This window comes from Athene noctua, chromosome 15 (genome assembly GCF_965140245.1).
Source record: "Athene noctua chromosome 15, bAthNoc1.hap1.1, whole genome shotgun sequence".
Lineage (NCBI taxonomy): Eukaryota > Metazoa > Chordata > Aves > Strigiformes > Strigidae > Athene > Athene noctua.
Genome location: NC_134051.1, coordinates 1609033 through 1624354, shown reverse-complemented (window position 1 = coordinate 1624354; position 15322 = coordinate 1609033). Strand labels below are relative to the sequence as shown.

Here is a 15322-nt window from a genome sequence, read left to right as displayed (position 1 = left end):
TCACCTTTTTTGCAAAGTAATAATGTGGCACCTCTATGCCCAGAAGAACCTGGTAGGATGAAGGCAATGGAAAGCTGTCCTGAAGCAAAAGGCCATACTCTTCAGTACTGAAGAATGATATAATCCAAGCATCCATCTGGAAAAGGAAGCAAAGCTTTATTTTGTTTTTATGCTGCAATATTCTTCTTTTATTTTGTTTTTATTTTACATATTGACTGGGCAGAACCTTCTCTTGAAAAATAATATGACATATACATATGCACAGTCCTTCTGGAGAGGGTAAAGCTGCATGCTTCCTCCCTGTAGTAAGTAGCCAGCAACTCATTCTCCATTACAGACTGTGCTCCTACTGCAATGGGACCACCTCTGCCTTTCAAGAACCAACTTCACTGACCATAAAGAGTGAAGTCCCTGCCCACAGACTGCTAGAAGTCTCTCTGACAGATCTGACTCGGGTCAAAGAAATACTCCCAACTGTTTTCAACAATTTTTTGGTTTTTAATACTATTATTTCTCTATATATTGTTTCTATTATCATTTCAGCAGTTCGCTGACTGTTTTGAGTTCCCAAGGAATATACCAGCCATTTAAAAATAGTTTCTGTAGCAGCTTAGATATTGACCTGACTCAAGTCAAAACGAAGCATTTATCTCCAACTAAAGACAATCAGACTTCTCATCTCTTAAAGGATAAGCACACAGCTAAAAGTTCTGTTGAATAAAGGCCAAAAAGTAAGTTGCACTCCTTTTATAGCTTTTTATTTTTCAACTTTATGTAGAAGCCAAACATTTCTACTTGTTTAGATTAGGACTATCAGGTTGAAGTGTTCTTCTCTTTACTAGAAGACCCTAGCAAGGTCTTTTGAGACATCCTTACTTCTTTCCTCCTTCCTACCTTGATCTTCCCATGGTTTTTTGAAAGTTGAAAGAAACAAAGATCTATCTCTAACTGGAAGAGGTTTAACTTAAAATCATACATAAATCAGAAAAATTTAAATCAACATGGACATTTCAAATCAATGGAATATTTATGAATAACACACAGTTCTGTAGAGACAAAATGGTAAGCACTGCTACAACCACATCAGCAGGGGAAGCAGGGAAGAATTGTTGGCTTGATGAAAGAAATCTTTGTTTAGATAATTTCTGATCAATAAAAATGAAATCTTTTTTCTAATGTAAGAAAGACCATAAAAGACAACTTAGGAAGTACCATGCTCACCACAGGTCAATAGGAGACAACCTGAAGAACAGCACAGAAGAATTCCAGCCAGTAAATCAGCTCCATCAGCAGCCCAACTTAAATGTCTCTATGAAAACGGATGTAGCATGGAGAATAAACAAGAGGAGCTGGAGATGTGTGCACGCCTGCAGGGCTATGATCTTCCTGGTGTCACAGAGACATGGTGGGATGACTCCTATAACTGGAGTGTTGGAATGGAAGGACAAGCAGGAGAGAGGAGGTGTGAGTGTCACCCTCTATGTCAATGACCAGCTGGAGAGCATGGAGCTGGAGATGGGTGAGGAGCTGACTGAGAGCTTATGGGTCAGGGTTAAAGGGAGGGCAAAGACACGTGACATTATAGTGGGGGTCTGCTACAGACCACCCGGCCAGGAAGACCAAGTGGATGAGGCCCTCTATAAACAGACTGGAGCAGCTTCAGAGTCACAAGCCCTGGTCCTCATGGGGGACTTCAACCACCTCCATATCTGTTGGAGGGACAAAACAGCAGGGCATAAGCAATCCAGAAGGTTCCTGGAGTGCACTGATGATAACTTCCTTCTCCAAGTGATAGAGGAGCCAACAAGGACAGGTGCTATGCTGGACCTTGTTCTCACCAATAAGGAGGGGCTGGTGGGGATTGTGAAGCTCAGAGGCAGCCTTGGTTGCAGAGACCATGAAATGTTGGAGTTCAAGATTCTGAGGGCACCAAAGGGGGTGCACAGCAAACTTGCTACCCTGGATGTCAGGAGAGCAGACTTCAGCATCTTCAGGGGTCTGCTTGGCAGAGCAAGATGGAATAAAGCCCTGGAAGGAAAAAAGGCCCAAGAAAGCAGGTTGATATTCAAAGATCACCTACTCCAAGCTCAGGAGCAACAAAGAAGTAGTCAGGCAAAAACACAAGGAGGCCTGCATGGATGAAAAAGTTGCTCCTGGACAGGCTCAAGCATAAAAAGGAAGCCTACAAAGGGTGGAAACAAAGATAGAGGAATACAGAGAAATTGTCCAAGCAGCCAGGGATCAGGTTAGCAAAGGCCAGCGCCCTGACAGAATTAAAACTGCCCAGAGACATCACAGGCAACCAAAAAAAAGCTTCTATAGGTACATCAGTGAAAAAAAGGAAGGCTAAAAAAAAATGTGGAACCTCTCCAGAAGGAAATAGAAAACCTGGTTACCCAGGATATGGAAGAGACTGAGATATTCAATGACTTTTTTGCCTCAGTATTCCCTGGCAAGCCACACCGCCCAAGGGGCAGAAGGCAAAGGCGGGGACTGGGAGGATGAAGAACCACCCACTGTAGGAGAAGATCAGGTTCAAGACAATCTAAGGAACCTGAAGGTGCACAAGTCCATGGCACCTGATGAGATCCATCCACAGGTCCCAAAGGAACTGGTAGATAAAGTGACTAAACCACTATTCATCATACCTGAGAAGACATGGCAGTCTGGAGAAGTTCCCCCTGACTGGAAAAGGACAAACTTAACACACAGTTTTAAAAAGGGAAAAAAAGAAGACCCAGGGAACTACAGGCCAGTCCCACCTCTGTGCCTGGCAAGATCATGAAGCTGATCCTCCTGGAAACTCTGCTAGGGCACACGGAAAATAGGGACGTGATTGGTGATATCCAACATGGCTTCACTAAGGGCAAATCATGCCCAACAAATTTGGTGGCCTTCTACAACAGGGTTACAGTGCTGGTGGATAAGGGAAGAGCAACTGGCATCATCTACCTGGGCTTGTGCAAAGCATTTGACATTGTCCCACACAACATCCTTGTCTCTAAACTGGAGAGACATGGATCTGACAGATGGACCACTCGGTGGGTAAGGGACTGGCTGGGTGGTGGCACTCAAAGAGTTGTGGTCAGCGGCTCAATGTCCAAGTGGAGGGGGGTGACATGTAGCCTTACTCAGGGGCGGGTGTTGGGACTGGGGATTTAACATCTTTGCTGGCAACATGGACAGTGGGATCGAGGCACCTCAGCAAGTTCATGGACAACACCGAGCAGTGGTGCTGTGACACGCTGGAGGGAAGGGATGTGCCATCCAGAGGGACCTGGACAGGCTGGAGAGGTGGGACATGCAAACCTCATGGAGTTCTACAGGGCCAAGGGCAAGGTCCTGCCCATGGGTCGGGGCAATCCCAAGCACAAATCCAGGCTGGGCGAGGAGTGGATGGAGAGCAGCCCCGAGGAGAAGGACTTGGGGGTGTTAGTGGATGGAAATGAGCCAGCAACGTGCGCTCCCAGCCCAGAAAGCCAACCGTGTGCTGGGCTGCACCCAGAGCAGGGTGGGCAGCAGGGCGAGGGAGGGGATTCTCCCCCTCTGCTCCATGCTCCTGAGACCCCCCTGCAGGGCTGGGTCCAGCTCTGGGGGCACCAACATCAGAAGGACACGGACCTGCTCGAGCGGGGCCAGAGGAGCCCACGAAAATCATCAGGTGGCTGGAGCAGCTCCCCTGTGAGGACAGGCTGAGAGAGTTGGGGGTTCAGCTGGAGAAGAGAAGGCTCCCGGGAGACCTTAGAGCGGCCTCCCAGTGCTTAAAGGGGCTACAGGAAAGATGGGGAGGGACTCCTTATCAGGGGATGTAGGGATAGGATGAAGAGTAACAGTTTTAAACTGGCAGAGGGTAGATTTAGATTAGATACTAGGAAGAAATTCTTCCCTGTGAGGGTGGTGAGGCCCAGGCCCAGGTTGCCCAGAGAAGCTGTGGCTGCCCCTTCCCTGGAAGGGTTCAAGGTCAGGTTAGATGGGGCTGTGGGCAGCCTGGGCTAGTGGAAGGTGTCCCTGCCCATGGCAGGTCATTTGGAAGTAGATGATCTTTAAGGTCCCTTCCAACCCAAACCATTCTATGGTTCTATGAAAGATGTACAATGCCTGTCCAGCAAAGCAGAAGATGGTAAGAACTGGGTGGAAAGAGTGTACTTCACTGTTCACCTTAACAGTAGGGTTCCTGTTATTCTATCAAATTAACTCTTGCTGCTAAAAGAGAACTCAAGATATAAAATCAGCATTATTTTTTAAAAAATGAACATAAGTATCAAACCTCTAGATTATCAATTCACCCATTAATGTCGCCTAAAAACTGTAGTCCAGATACAAGCTTGCATTATGATCATCCTCAAAATTCTAGCATAAAGAAATTAACTGTTTTTCTTTGTCACTGTATTTAAGCAAGGGCTAAAACAGAAAGCTCATGTGTAGTGACTGCCTGAAGCCACAGACACCAAACACATAGTTTCACTACTCATTTTTGTACAAGATAATGTATACTACCTACTCCCACATCCTTAATGAAGGACAGATGATTTATTCCTTGGACAGGGAGAACTCCATGTAAACCCAGGTAAAACAAACAAACAAAAAGACCATACTGTGCTCTCAGTCTGGTTTTCCTTCTGGTCTGGAGATTGTAGGCCTGTTTCAAGAATTGCTTCACATACAAAAAGTCTTGGTTCACTCTGGTCCCAGAAATGGCAAGCAGGGATGTGATAGTGCAGCTCTGGGTACTCCACAATAGACCTACCGAAAGAAAAGAAAAATCAGGGTAGAAAGAGAGGCAAAATAGTTTCAGCCCATTCAGTTCATGAGTATAAATAAAGGACTAACCAAGGAATAATTTTTGGATAATGATCAGTTATTTATACCAGTACCTCTACATTGTAGCATTAACCATATACATCTTCCTGCCTCCTAACACTTTATATGTGGCAATGCCACTTGTAATTTGTTCTCTATAATTTAACCATGACTATAGGACATAAAGCACTTCAGTAGAAAAAAAGGTGGTACTGCCACAAATACAAACAGGCATCCAAAATCTGTCTCCACTAAGATTAGATGCCCTACAGAAACACTGGAACATCCTTCCAAAGATTTACCTTAGCAACTGCTACCAGTGTAGGTACTGTAATGTGGGGACTACCTCAGCTCTCTCTTCTGGGTTTTACAACCTGCCCCAAGGTGCTTATTGCCAGCACTGCTAGAAATGCCCAGACAGGTTAAAGATAGCTCGAGTATACTGATGTGCATTTAGATAAGCAGTGAAGAGAGAGTTTCCAGTATGTGTGCCTCACACTCAAATCCGGCTAAGCAGCAGTCATAGAAGATCATAACTAGACAATTGTGCTTAAACTGATGGGGGCAAAAAAAAAAAGAAATTAGTTTATATTCTCAGGCAACAGATCTCTCTCTACTGAGAGTTTGGCAAAGAGACCTGGGCATGCAGCGTGACTGATGCTTTGAACTGCTGAACTTCTCAGTGCTGAGGGAAACTCCAAAGTTGCAGCTGAACCTGACCTGCATCTGGGGGACTTCAATCTCTAGATATGTCTATATCTCTCTCTATAGATATATATATATATAGCTCAACTATATCTTGTAGTTCATTCCCCTTCCTCAGTACTGTGCTTGAACATCATACTGTGTATGAATAATTCCAAGGCACTGTGAAATAGCACATTAAGCACAAGGACAGCCTTCGGAAAGCCACCCTCTGGCAGAAGTTTAAATAAGAAACATTTTACTGCCTCCTTCGGGCATTTAAACACTACTTCAGTGCTGGCCATGTTAAGAGTCCAGACATACAGAATGAGACTATTAAGGGAGAGATTCAAAGGGATGTAGAAATACACAATGTCCTATCCAAGCCAGTGAATTAAAAATACATTACTAGCAAACTGAAAAACACTATTTGTGTAAAAAAATTGGGCGTGTCTAGATTCTGTCTCAGGAGAAAAGAGAGAGAGAAAAAGGGAAGAAGTGTAGAGTAATATTATTATTTTCTGGTGATTTACTTATTCCAATTTCAAGATACTCTAAAGTGAAGTACAGATAAATGGATTATTCACAACACCACCTAGCATTTAAGAATCAGTGAAATAGCATTACTAGCTTGTGGTGGCCTCTGTTGGACTACACAAGATACTACACTTGAAAACAACTTCCTCACTACTCATTATTATGCTGTTTGCATAACTGACAAAGACATAAGACCCCAAGTTTGCACTGGCCTTATGTTTTTTGATGAGCTGGGCAATTTCTTCTGGTTTTTGGTGATAAGGAGTGTAAATCCTTTTTTTCTTGGGATACCTATAGCAGACAGTTGCTAAAAAAGCAAACCATCGTCTATCCTAATGCTGTTTTTTTTAAAGAAAAATACAGTCAGAAAAATTATTGTGAAACAAGATAGGAATTTGTACCCTAACATTCCACCGTACTTCCACAAGAATTCCTAGTTCACTGCATTTTGCTGCCTTGCTACTAGGATTTCTAATGTATTCACCACAGAAAAACTTGTATGAAAACAAAGCTAGCAGTTCTAAATAGTTATTTCATGAGTTTTTATCCATACAAAAACATCCTGCATTGGACTTAAAAATTAACTTTTTTCCTAGGAGGAGTGTCCTCTTTTCAGTTTCTAGCCTGTAAACTCTCCATGGAAGCATAGCTTTCCAAGATTTTTCTTTATTTTAAGACCCAGATCCTGATTCCAGTCATATAATACCTCTCTACGCATACCCCCCCCAACATCCAGTCCTCCTCCTCTCAGAGGCCTCCTGAGCCAGATATGGCTTCCGCATATCTAATAACTTTCACTGCATTTCTCTTCTATGAATTTGCCCAATACCTCCATGAACGCTTCCTTCATCACCTATAACTTCCTTTGGCAGGGCATTCCTTAGCTCAGCTGCATGTTGTCTGAAGAACTACCTCCTCCTGCTTATTTTGAGATTGCTTTTTGATACCTTCATTTGACACCCCCTAATTGGAAGAGACAGGGATGCAGGCTGCTTGACATAAAATGCACCAGTTTTAATCAATTTTTTAGAAATAAATTCATACAAGCTCCTACACAAAGACAGAAGCATGGCAGTATCAAAATGTTGCCTGTCTTCATAGGGCAGATGCCTATCTTAAATCCACAAGTAATACTTCTTGAAACAAAAGCTTCTTACTTATCAATGCCTTGTCCAGAAGAAAGCTTCTCCCTACCACTCCCTTGTTCAGCCTTGAAATCAAAGAGTGTAACTTTGTCCATTTCAACATCATAGAAACAGATCTTGGAATCAATGTTTCCATCCACCTACAAGAAGGGAAAACAGAAGTGGCTGAAGCATGCAGTCAGAAGAAATGAAAGGTATGTCTATCTTACCTGATTCATGCTCTCAGTTTTGTTTACTGGTAATCACAAAAGAACATTCTTTGGAAGAAATATCAGGAAATTTCTTGGTGTTTTTCTATTCTGGCAAGTTAGCCTTTGATTCCTTTGAAATGCTACAAAGTAGCTTTTGTAACTAAAATACTGCTTCCTCTTCTGGGTTGTTCTTCTCACCAAATGTACAAAACTTTAACATACCTTAATTTTAGTGTTTAGTTATATGCTCGAGCATGACATTTCAAGACCAGTACACTGCATAGAACATGTTGGTTTATCTCTGAGAAGTGAACCTTGTGTCTTCAGCCATCTTCTTGAACTGCACCAGTCTATTAACTGATGGTCAGGTCCTAGGGTGGTAAGTGAAGAGCTTTGCCTCACCTTGCTAACAAGGATGCTGACTTTATTGCCATTAGCATTGCACTTGACAGATGCAATGTCTCCAAGGCCAGGAAACAGCTCAGATAAATTCTTGCTATTGCAGTGCACTTTTGCCTCTCTGTGGAGAGAAATAAACTTAAATCATATGGTGGCAAGCAACTGACAATACATATCAGCCAAAACATTTTTCAAATTATGGGTAAGACTTTTAAAAACAAACTATTTCTACCTTATGACACCACTGCCCCAGATTCCAGCTTCCTCTCCAGAGAATTGCTGCGACCTGCCTTTCTTTCAGGAAGAAGTTAATGAGACACTCTTTCCTCAATGAATCAGCAAGAATAAACTTCAATCCTCCTACAGGATTCCCAAAACAGGGCTATACAGAAAGAACATCCTGCCAGAATTTTGAATTTAGAGGTCTGTTTTTCCTACCTAAGTTGAACAGTACCATGAATGTTGAATACAGCCCATCACATTGAAGTTCTGTGTATGGAAAACACACTATAGAGCAGAAATAAAGAAATGTCATTGGGGAATAGTATTTATATAATCTTACTGGTCACTTTTCCTCTAAGTTCCAAAAGACTGTATCATTCACATACTTAACACTCACCCACACTCACCGATGACTCTCCATAAATTCTCCACTCACTTTGAAATACACACAAATCTCCCTCACAATATACTCTTTCAAAAATTATTATTGTTACTTATCCCATGTTTTGTCTAATAATTCTGTGGGTCATCCCTTGCTTTAGGGATAGGCCATCAGTTCATACAGGCTGCATATACTGCCTCAAGATTCAAAGGGGCTATCACTTTTCATCAGGTCAAGAACAACTAAAAATTGCCCCCTCCTCACAAAATATACGCTTGATTTATAAACACATGTTTTTAAAAGGCTTATTAATACCTGCGAGAGAGATCAAAGATTTTAAAGTGAGCCAAATCAGTTCCCACAGCCAGGAAATTTCCACAGACATCCAAGAGGCACGGATTCCCCTCTGCTTCAGAGAACACCAGCAGCTGTTTAACTGTGCCCTGAGGAGAAATGTATAACACCAGGTTTGTGTGGTCAGGGTCTAAGTAGAAAGGACTTATTTTGTCACCAAGCTAAGTAAATAGCTGCTGAACTTCTGTGTTAGACAAATCACTACCAGCAAAATGAAAGAAACTACACACACACATATGCATGGTCTCTACAAGTGCAATCTGTGTTTCTGGTTGAAAACTGGATGCATAGCCTCCAAAAAAAAAATGTGGAGGCATCCTTCTGCAGCAATTTCCTCTTCAATAATACAACTTTTTCCAACTAAGAGAGATACAGAAATACAGATCCCTGAAGGTCCTTTACTATACAGATGCAAAAATAAATAATTAAATCAGTCCTTATTGTTATAAATCCCACCCATTCTTGAATACAATATTTATTTCTTAAATAAAATTATGTATCATAGAACTCTGCTAATTAGATTTCTCTTTTTGGTTCTCATGGAGTAGCGAAGGCTGCAAAGGTTAAGCAAAAGATTTTTCAGGAACACACAGAATGTGTAGGGGATATTTTTCATTATCTTCTAAGAATATTCAATGTGTTCATTTTCCTGTTAGTAATATACATATACATATTCAATCTGCATGCAGTTTTGATCCTCTTAAAGTCTGGCCCCTACAGAATTCTGTTTTCTTTTATAAATACTAGTTACAGTGTAGTTGTGTTTAAACTTTTTAAAGAACACAAAATGTCAAAGATCTTTCTGCTGAAATGCTCAATATATTTTTTCTATGGCAAAGGTAGAGTTAATAGATTTATAGAACATCCATTTAAGCTGTAACACCAGTCTTTCAAAACAATAAGACATATTAATCACTTTATGGTTTTATCAGATTTTACCTGCCAGGTGCGGACCTGGACCCGATACGGCTCAACTGTGTACAGATTTTCTCCATGTACGGACAGAACTGGAGAGTCACAAAGAAAAGAGCCTAGAACAAGCACAATAAAGTCATCATTACAATAACCAGATCTTTTAAAAGGTAAAAAAAAAGTCATTTTGACTTAAAGCATTTCCACTGTCTTGCACCAAATCCATATTTGAATTCATCAGTCTCTACTGATTCCCAGACTCCTTGATGTTGCAGCCTTCTTCCATTCTGCCCCTACAACCAAAAGCTGGGACTCCTACTGAAAACAGATGTTCTGTACACTCTGCCCATGAAAACAAGTGGGAGAGGAAGGGCAAAGAGTTGATACGGGAAGTAAAGGAAAGAAAAAAGACTAGTGGAGTGTGAGGTTCTGTTAAGAGAATTCACTCCTTCCTTCATTGAACTACGGTTGAAGAGTGATAAAGGAAACTCTGTCAGAAAAGAAGAGTGGTTCTTAAATAATTTAATGAGTAGTGTAGACTGTTGGGACCTTGGTGGTAATAATGCATTGATTCAGCATGGAAAAGTTCTAGAATAAATGAGTAAATACAGACAAGAGAAGTCACTTCTTAGAAAGCACTTGATGGTTTTTAAAAGACAAAGCCTAAACTCTCAAGATTTTGGATGGGATTGATGGAATTCTGTATAACCTGTTTCTCAAGGCAGAAATATTTAGGGAGAATTAATAATAGAAAAAAATATTTTATTTGAATTAGCTGTATATACAGCAATTTATGGAACAGATTTTCCTGACAGCTTGGACTAAAACCTACTCCTTCCCAGTTCCTATGTAAGTGCTATGTAACCTTGATTACACTTGCTCCCAAGCAAAGCAGAAAAGCCTTCAACAGCCATCATGACCTATCTGTAGAAGGCAACAGGAGCTATGGCTACAAAAGTAAGAAACAAATTATGTTCTTGATCAGCTGTTGGAAGAACTTATTTAAAAGATAAAAAAAGGCAGATTTGTATCATGTTTTGTGCAAGGCCCTATATGATATGCTAGCTCTGAGGATACCTTTCAAGTCTAGGTGTGACAGTAAGGTATACATCTAATCTGTGAGAAACAGCAACAAAATGCTTGGTTTTGTCAAGGCCAGTCACACACTTGGATGCCTTAGGAACTCTATGAATGAAGCACATTTAGTCTTTAGGTACTCCCAAGATTAGATTGTAGCTGAACAGAGGTTAAGAGGATATATATGTTAACTTTATGCCTACAGATGCACATCACCTTTGGTTTTACCTCTGTCGCCACACTGCTACTCGTATACAGAAATACCAACATATTCTGAGGTTAACCCACACATTATATCCCAGCATATTTAGTGAATAAAGCACAGATGTAGGAGTTGGCATCTTAGTTCTGGTTTTGTTGATGACTTTTATACACTAATCTTTCTATTCTGCAAAATAGGAATATGAAGTCTAATTAGTGTTAATAATATTTTTCACTTTCACAGAATCACAAAATCATCAAGGTTGGAAAAGACCTTGAAGCTCCTCCAGTCCAACCATGACCCTCACCCTGACCATTCCCAACTGCCCCAGATCCCTCAGCGCTGGGTCAGCCCAACTCTTCAGCCCCTCCAGGGATGGGGACTCCCCCCTGCCCTGGGCAGCCCATTCCAACGCCCAACAGCCCCTTCTGCACAGAAATCCTTCCTCAGAGCCAGCCTGACCCTGCCCTGGGCAGCTTGAGGCCATTCCCTCGGGGCCTGGCGCTGGCTCCTTGGCTCCAGAGACTCATCCCCCCTCTCTGCACCCTCCTGGCAGGGAGTTGCAGAGGGCCAGGAGGTCTCCCCTCAGCCTCCTCTTCTCCAGACTAAACCCCCCCAGTTCCCCCAGCCGCTCCCCAGCAGACCTGTGCTCCAGACCCTGCCCCAGCTCCGTTGCCCTTCTCTGGCCACGCTCGAGTCATTCAACGGCCTTTTTGGGGTGAGGGGCCCAAAACTGAACTCAGTAATTGAGGTGCAGCCTCACCAGTGCCAAGTACGTGGCTAAGATCCCTTCCCTGTCCCTGCTGGCCACGCTATTGCTGACAGAAGCCAGGATGCCATTTGCCTTCTTGGCCCTCTGGGCACACTGCTGGCTTCTGTTCAGCCGGCTGTCAATAATCACACCCCCCCACCCCAGGTCCCTCTCTGACTGGCAGCTCTCCAGCCACTCCTCCCCAAGCCTGTAGTGCTGCTGGGGGTTGTTGTGGCCCAAGGGCAGCCCCCGGCATTTGCCCTCAGTGAAACTCCCCCAGTTGGGCTCAGCCCATGGCTCCAGCCTGTCCAGGTCTCTCTGCAGAGCCTCCCTACCCTCGAGCAGATCAACACTCCCACCCAACTGGGTGTCATCTGCAAACTGACTGAGGGTGCCCTCGATCCCCTCATCTAGAGCATCAATAAAGATGTTAAACAGGAGTGGCCCCAAAACCGAGCCCTGGGGGACACCACTCGTGACTGGCCACCAACTGGATTTAACTCCGTTCACCACAACTCTTTGGGCCCGGCCATCCAGACAGTTTTTTACCCAGTGAAACACGTGCCTATTCAAGCCACGAGCAGCCAGTTTCGCCAGGAGAATGCTGTGGGAAACGGTGTCAAAGGCCTTACTAAAGTCAAGGCAAACAACATCCACAGCCTTTCCCTCATCCAATAAGCAGGCCCCCCTGTCGCAGAAGGAGATCAGGTTTGTCAGGCAGGACCTGCATTTCATAAACCCATGCTGACTGGTCCTGAGCATCTGGCTGTCCCTCATGTGTTGTGTGATAGTACTCAGGATGAGCTGCTCCATCAGCTTCCTGGGCACCAAAGTCAAACTGACAGGCCTGTAATTTCCTGTATTACGATTACAGTCCATCAGCTGTCATAAATGAAGAAAACGTATAACTTTAGGGGAAGAGAACCACTGCAACTCTGATCAATGTTCTAAGTCATACCTGCACTTCTGAAGGTATCTCCTGAGTACTCAAAGACAGTAACTTGCTTCCCGTTCCAGAATACTACAGCATCCTAAACCAATCAAAAAAATAAAAGTATATATACATTCAATTTCTTTTGGAATTGTACAGAAATTCATGCAATAGCAAGACCTTCCACACAATAGCCACCATTCACTAGTTCTTCTGTATACTGAGTTGGAAGGCTTTTGGTAACCCAAACGTTCTCTGGTCAGCACCCAAAGAACTATTGAGTCATTGTGCCATCTGAAAATCACCTCCACCACAGCATCACTGCTACCATCATAACAATACTTCCATTAGACAATAAACTGAATATCAAAGAGGGGTTATATTAAAGACTTAGAAAGTTTGGTTTCCCTACACCTAACTAGGCAAATGAACAAGCAAATAAATGAAAAACCCAAATTAACCTTAGTAGCGAAGACTCCATTAACATTCATATCAACACGCAGACTGTGTGTGGTTCCTGTGCTGAAGACAGTCACATTAAACAGGTTAGGAGACACCTGTACAACAGCCACTTGCTGATGAAAATGAGAAGACATGGCCTGCTCACTGAGGATCACCACTGAGCTGATGTTATTCACTGCCAGCAGGTTTTTTCGGGAGCCCCACTGCACACAATGGGAAGAGAGAAAAAAAAAAACAAAAAACCACAACACATAATTTAATCTAAGATCTTGAACAGTCACTGCCGCCAAGACTGATGACAAGGGATAGGATAGAATAAACATTTTTATACATATACAGAGTTCTGTTAGTATGTTTGTTACCCAGCTACTCAAACCCACTCTTCTTTCCTAAGATATTATTGCACCACCTTACATTTACTACTGCAAGACAGCATCACATATTTAAAGGGTAATATAATAATGCTGAGATCTCTAAAAGCAAGTTGCATGCATAGTTTCTTTTTTGATTACCATGTTCTTCTTTGCAGTTTTGATAGCCCTTTCAGTCAATGTAGTTCAAATTCCTCAGCAAAGAGTGCTAAATCAGATGGATAAGGGGGTCCAAAAGTACACTTCTCCCATTATAGAATCATAGAATAATTTGGGTTGGAAGGGACCTTTAAAGGTCTTCTAGTCCAACCCCCCTGCAATAAGAAGGGACATCTTCAGCTAGATCAGGTCAGTCAAAGCTCCATCCAATCTGACCTTGAATGTTTCCAGGAATGGGGCATCTGCCACCCCTCTGAGCAATCTGTTTCACCACCCTCATTGTAAAAAATTTCTTACTTATATCTAGTTTGAATCTTCCTTTTTTTAGTTTAAAACCATCACACCTTGTCATATAGCTACAGACCCTACTAAAAAGTCTGTCCCCATCTTTTTTGAAGGCCCCTTTAAGTACTGGGAGGTTTCTCTAAGGCCTCCCCAGAGCCTTCTCTTCTCCAGGCTGAACACCCCCAACTCTCTCAGCCTTTCCCCACAGGGGAGGTGCTCCATCCCTCCAATCATTTTTGTGGTCTCCTCTGTATTCAATCCAACAGGGTACTGATACCGGGGGTTGGCCCGACCCAGGTGCAGGACCTTGCACTTGGCCTTGTTGAACCTCACAAGGTTCACAAGCCCACTTCTCAAGCTTGTCCAGGTCTCTCTGGATGCCATCCTGTCCCTCAGGCGCATCAACTGCACCACTCAGCTTGGTGTCGTCTGCAGATGTGCTGAGGGTGCACTTGATCCCACTGTCTGTGTCACCGATGAAGATATTAAACAGTGCTGGTCCCCATACAGACCCCTGAGGAACACCACTCATCACTGATCTCTATCTGGACATTGAGCCATTGACCACTACCCTCTGGATGTTATCATCCAAACAATTCCTCATCCACTGAGTAGTCCATCCATCAAATCCCTCTCTCTCCAATTTAGAGAGAGGGATGCTGTGGGGGACCATGTCAAAGGCCTTACAGAAGTCCAGACAGATGACATCTGTAGCTTTTTCCTTGTCCACTGATGTAGTCACTCCATCATAGAAGGCCACTAGGTTGGTCAGGCAAGACTTGCCTGTGGTGAAGCCACGCTGGCTGTCTCAAATCCCCTCCCTGTCCTCCATGTGCCTTAGCACAGCTTCTAGGAGGATCTGTTCCATGATCTCCTCAGGCGCAGAGGTGAGGCTGACAGGTCGGGAGTTCCCAAGGTTCTCCTTTTTGACCCTTCTTAAAAATGGGTGCAATGTTTCTCTTTTTCCAGTCACCAGGGACTTCACCTGACTGCCATGACTTTACAAATATCATGGAGAGTGGCTTTGCAACTACATCAGCCAGCTCCCTCAGGACTCTGGATCCATCTCATGAGGTCCCATAGGCTTATGGATGTTCAGGTTCCTCAGATGGTCATGCACCTGATCTTCTCTTACAGTGGGAGGGACTTTGCTCCCCCAGTCTCTGCCTTGAGGTCCATCCATTCAAGAGGTGTGGGAAGAGAGGCTGCCAGTGAAGAGTGAGGCAAAAAAGTTGTTGGGTACCTGACTTTACTCTTTGCCTGACCCATATCCCTCAGGACTCTCCAGTGCACGATCACTGCAGTCCAGGCTGCCTCCAATCCTGATGTCTCCGATTAGCTCACCTGCACTGGTGACCACCAGGTCCAGTAACGCACCTGCTCTGGTAGGGCTGTCTATTACCTGGCCTAAGAATTTATTCTCAGTGCTCTCCAGGAGTCTTCTGGACTGCCTACAGC

General features: G+C 43.4%; 1 protein-coding gene across 2 annotated transcripts in view; it reads right to left on the bottom strand.

Annotated features, from left to right (window-relative positions):
• Nucleotides 1–15322, bottom strand: part of IFT140 (intraflagellar transport 140) — a 91477-nt gene that overhangs the window by 52323 nt on the left and 23832 nt on the right. For both annotated transcript variants that reach the window (XM_074919201.1, XM_074919200.1), the window contains exons 10-17: nucleotides 13049–13252; nucleotides 12615–12687; nucleotides 9654–9745; nucleotides 8676–8803; nucleotides 7760–7877; nucleotides 7179–7306; nucleotides 4596–4743; nucleotides 5–136 (exon numbers count right to left, since the gene is read on the bottom strand). In XM_074919201.1, the coding sequence (XP_074775302.1) occupies nucleotides 5–136; nucleotides 4596–4743; nucleotides 7179–7306; nucleotides 7760–7877; nucleotides 8676–8803; nucleotides 9654–9745; nucleotides 12615–12687; nucleotides 13049–13252 (1023 nt within the window). The remainder of the gene's footprint in view (nucleotides 1–4; nucleotides 137–4595; nucleotides 4744–7178; nucleotides 7307–7759; nucleotides 7878–8675; nucleotides 8804–9653; nucleotides 9746–12614; nucleotides 12688–13048; nucleotides 13253–15322) is intronic.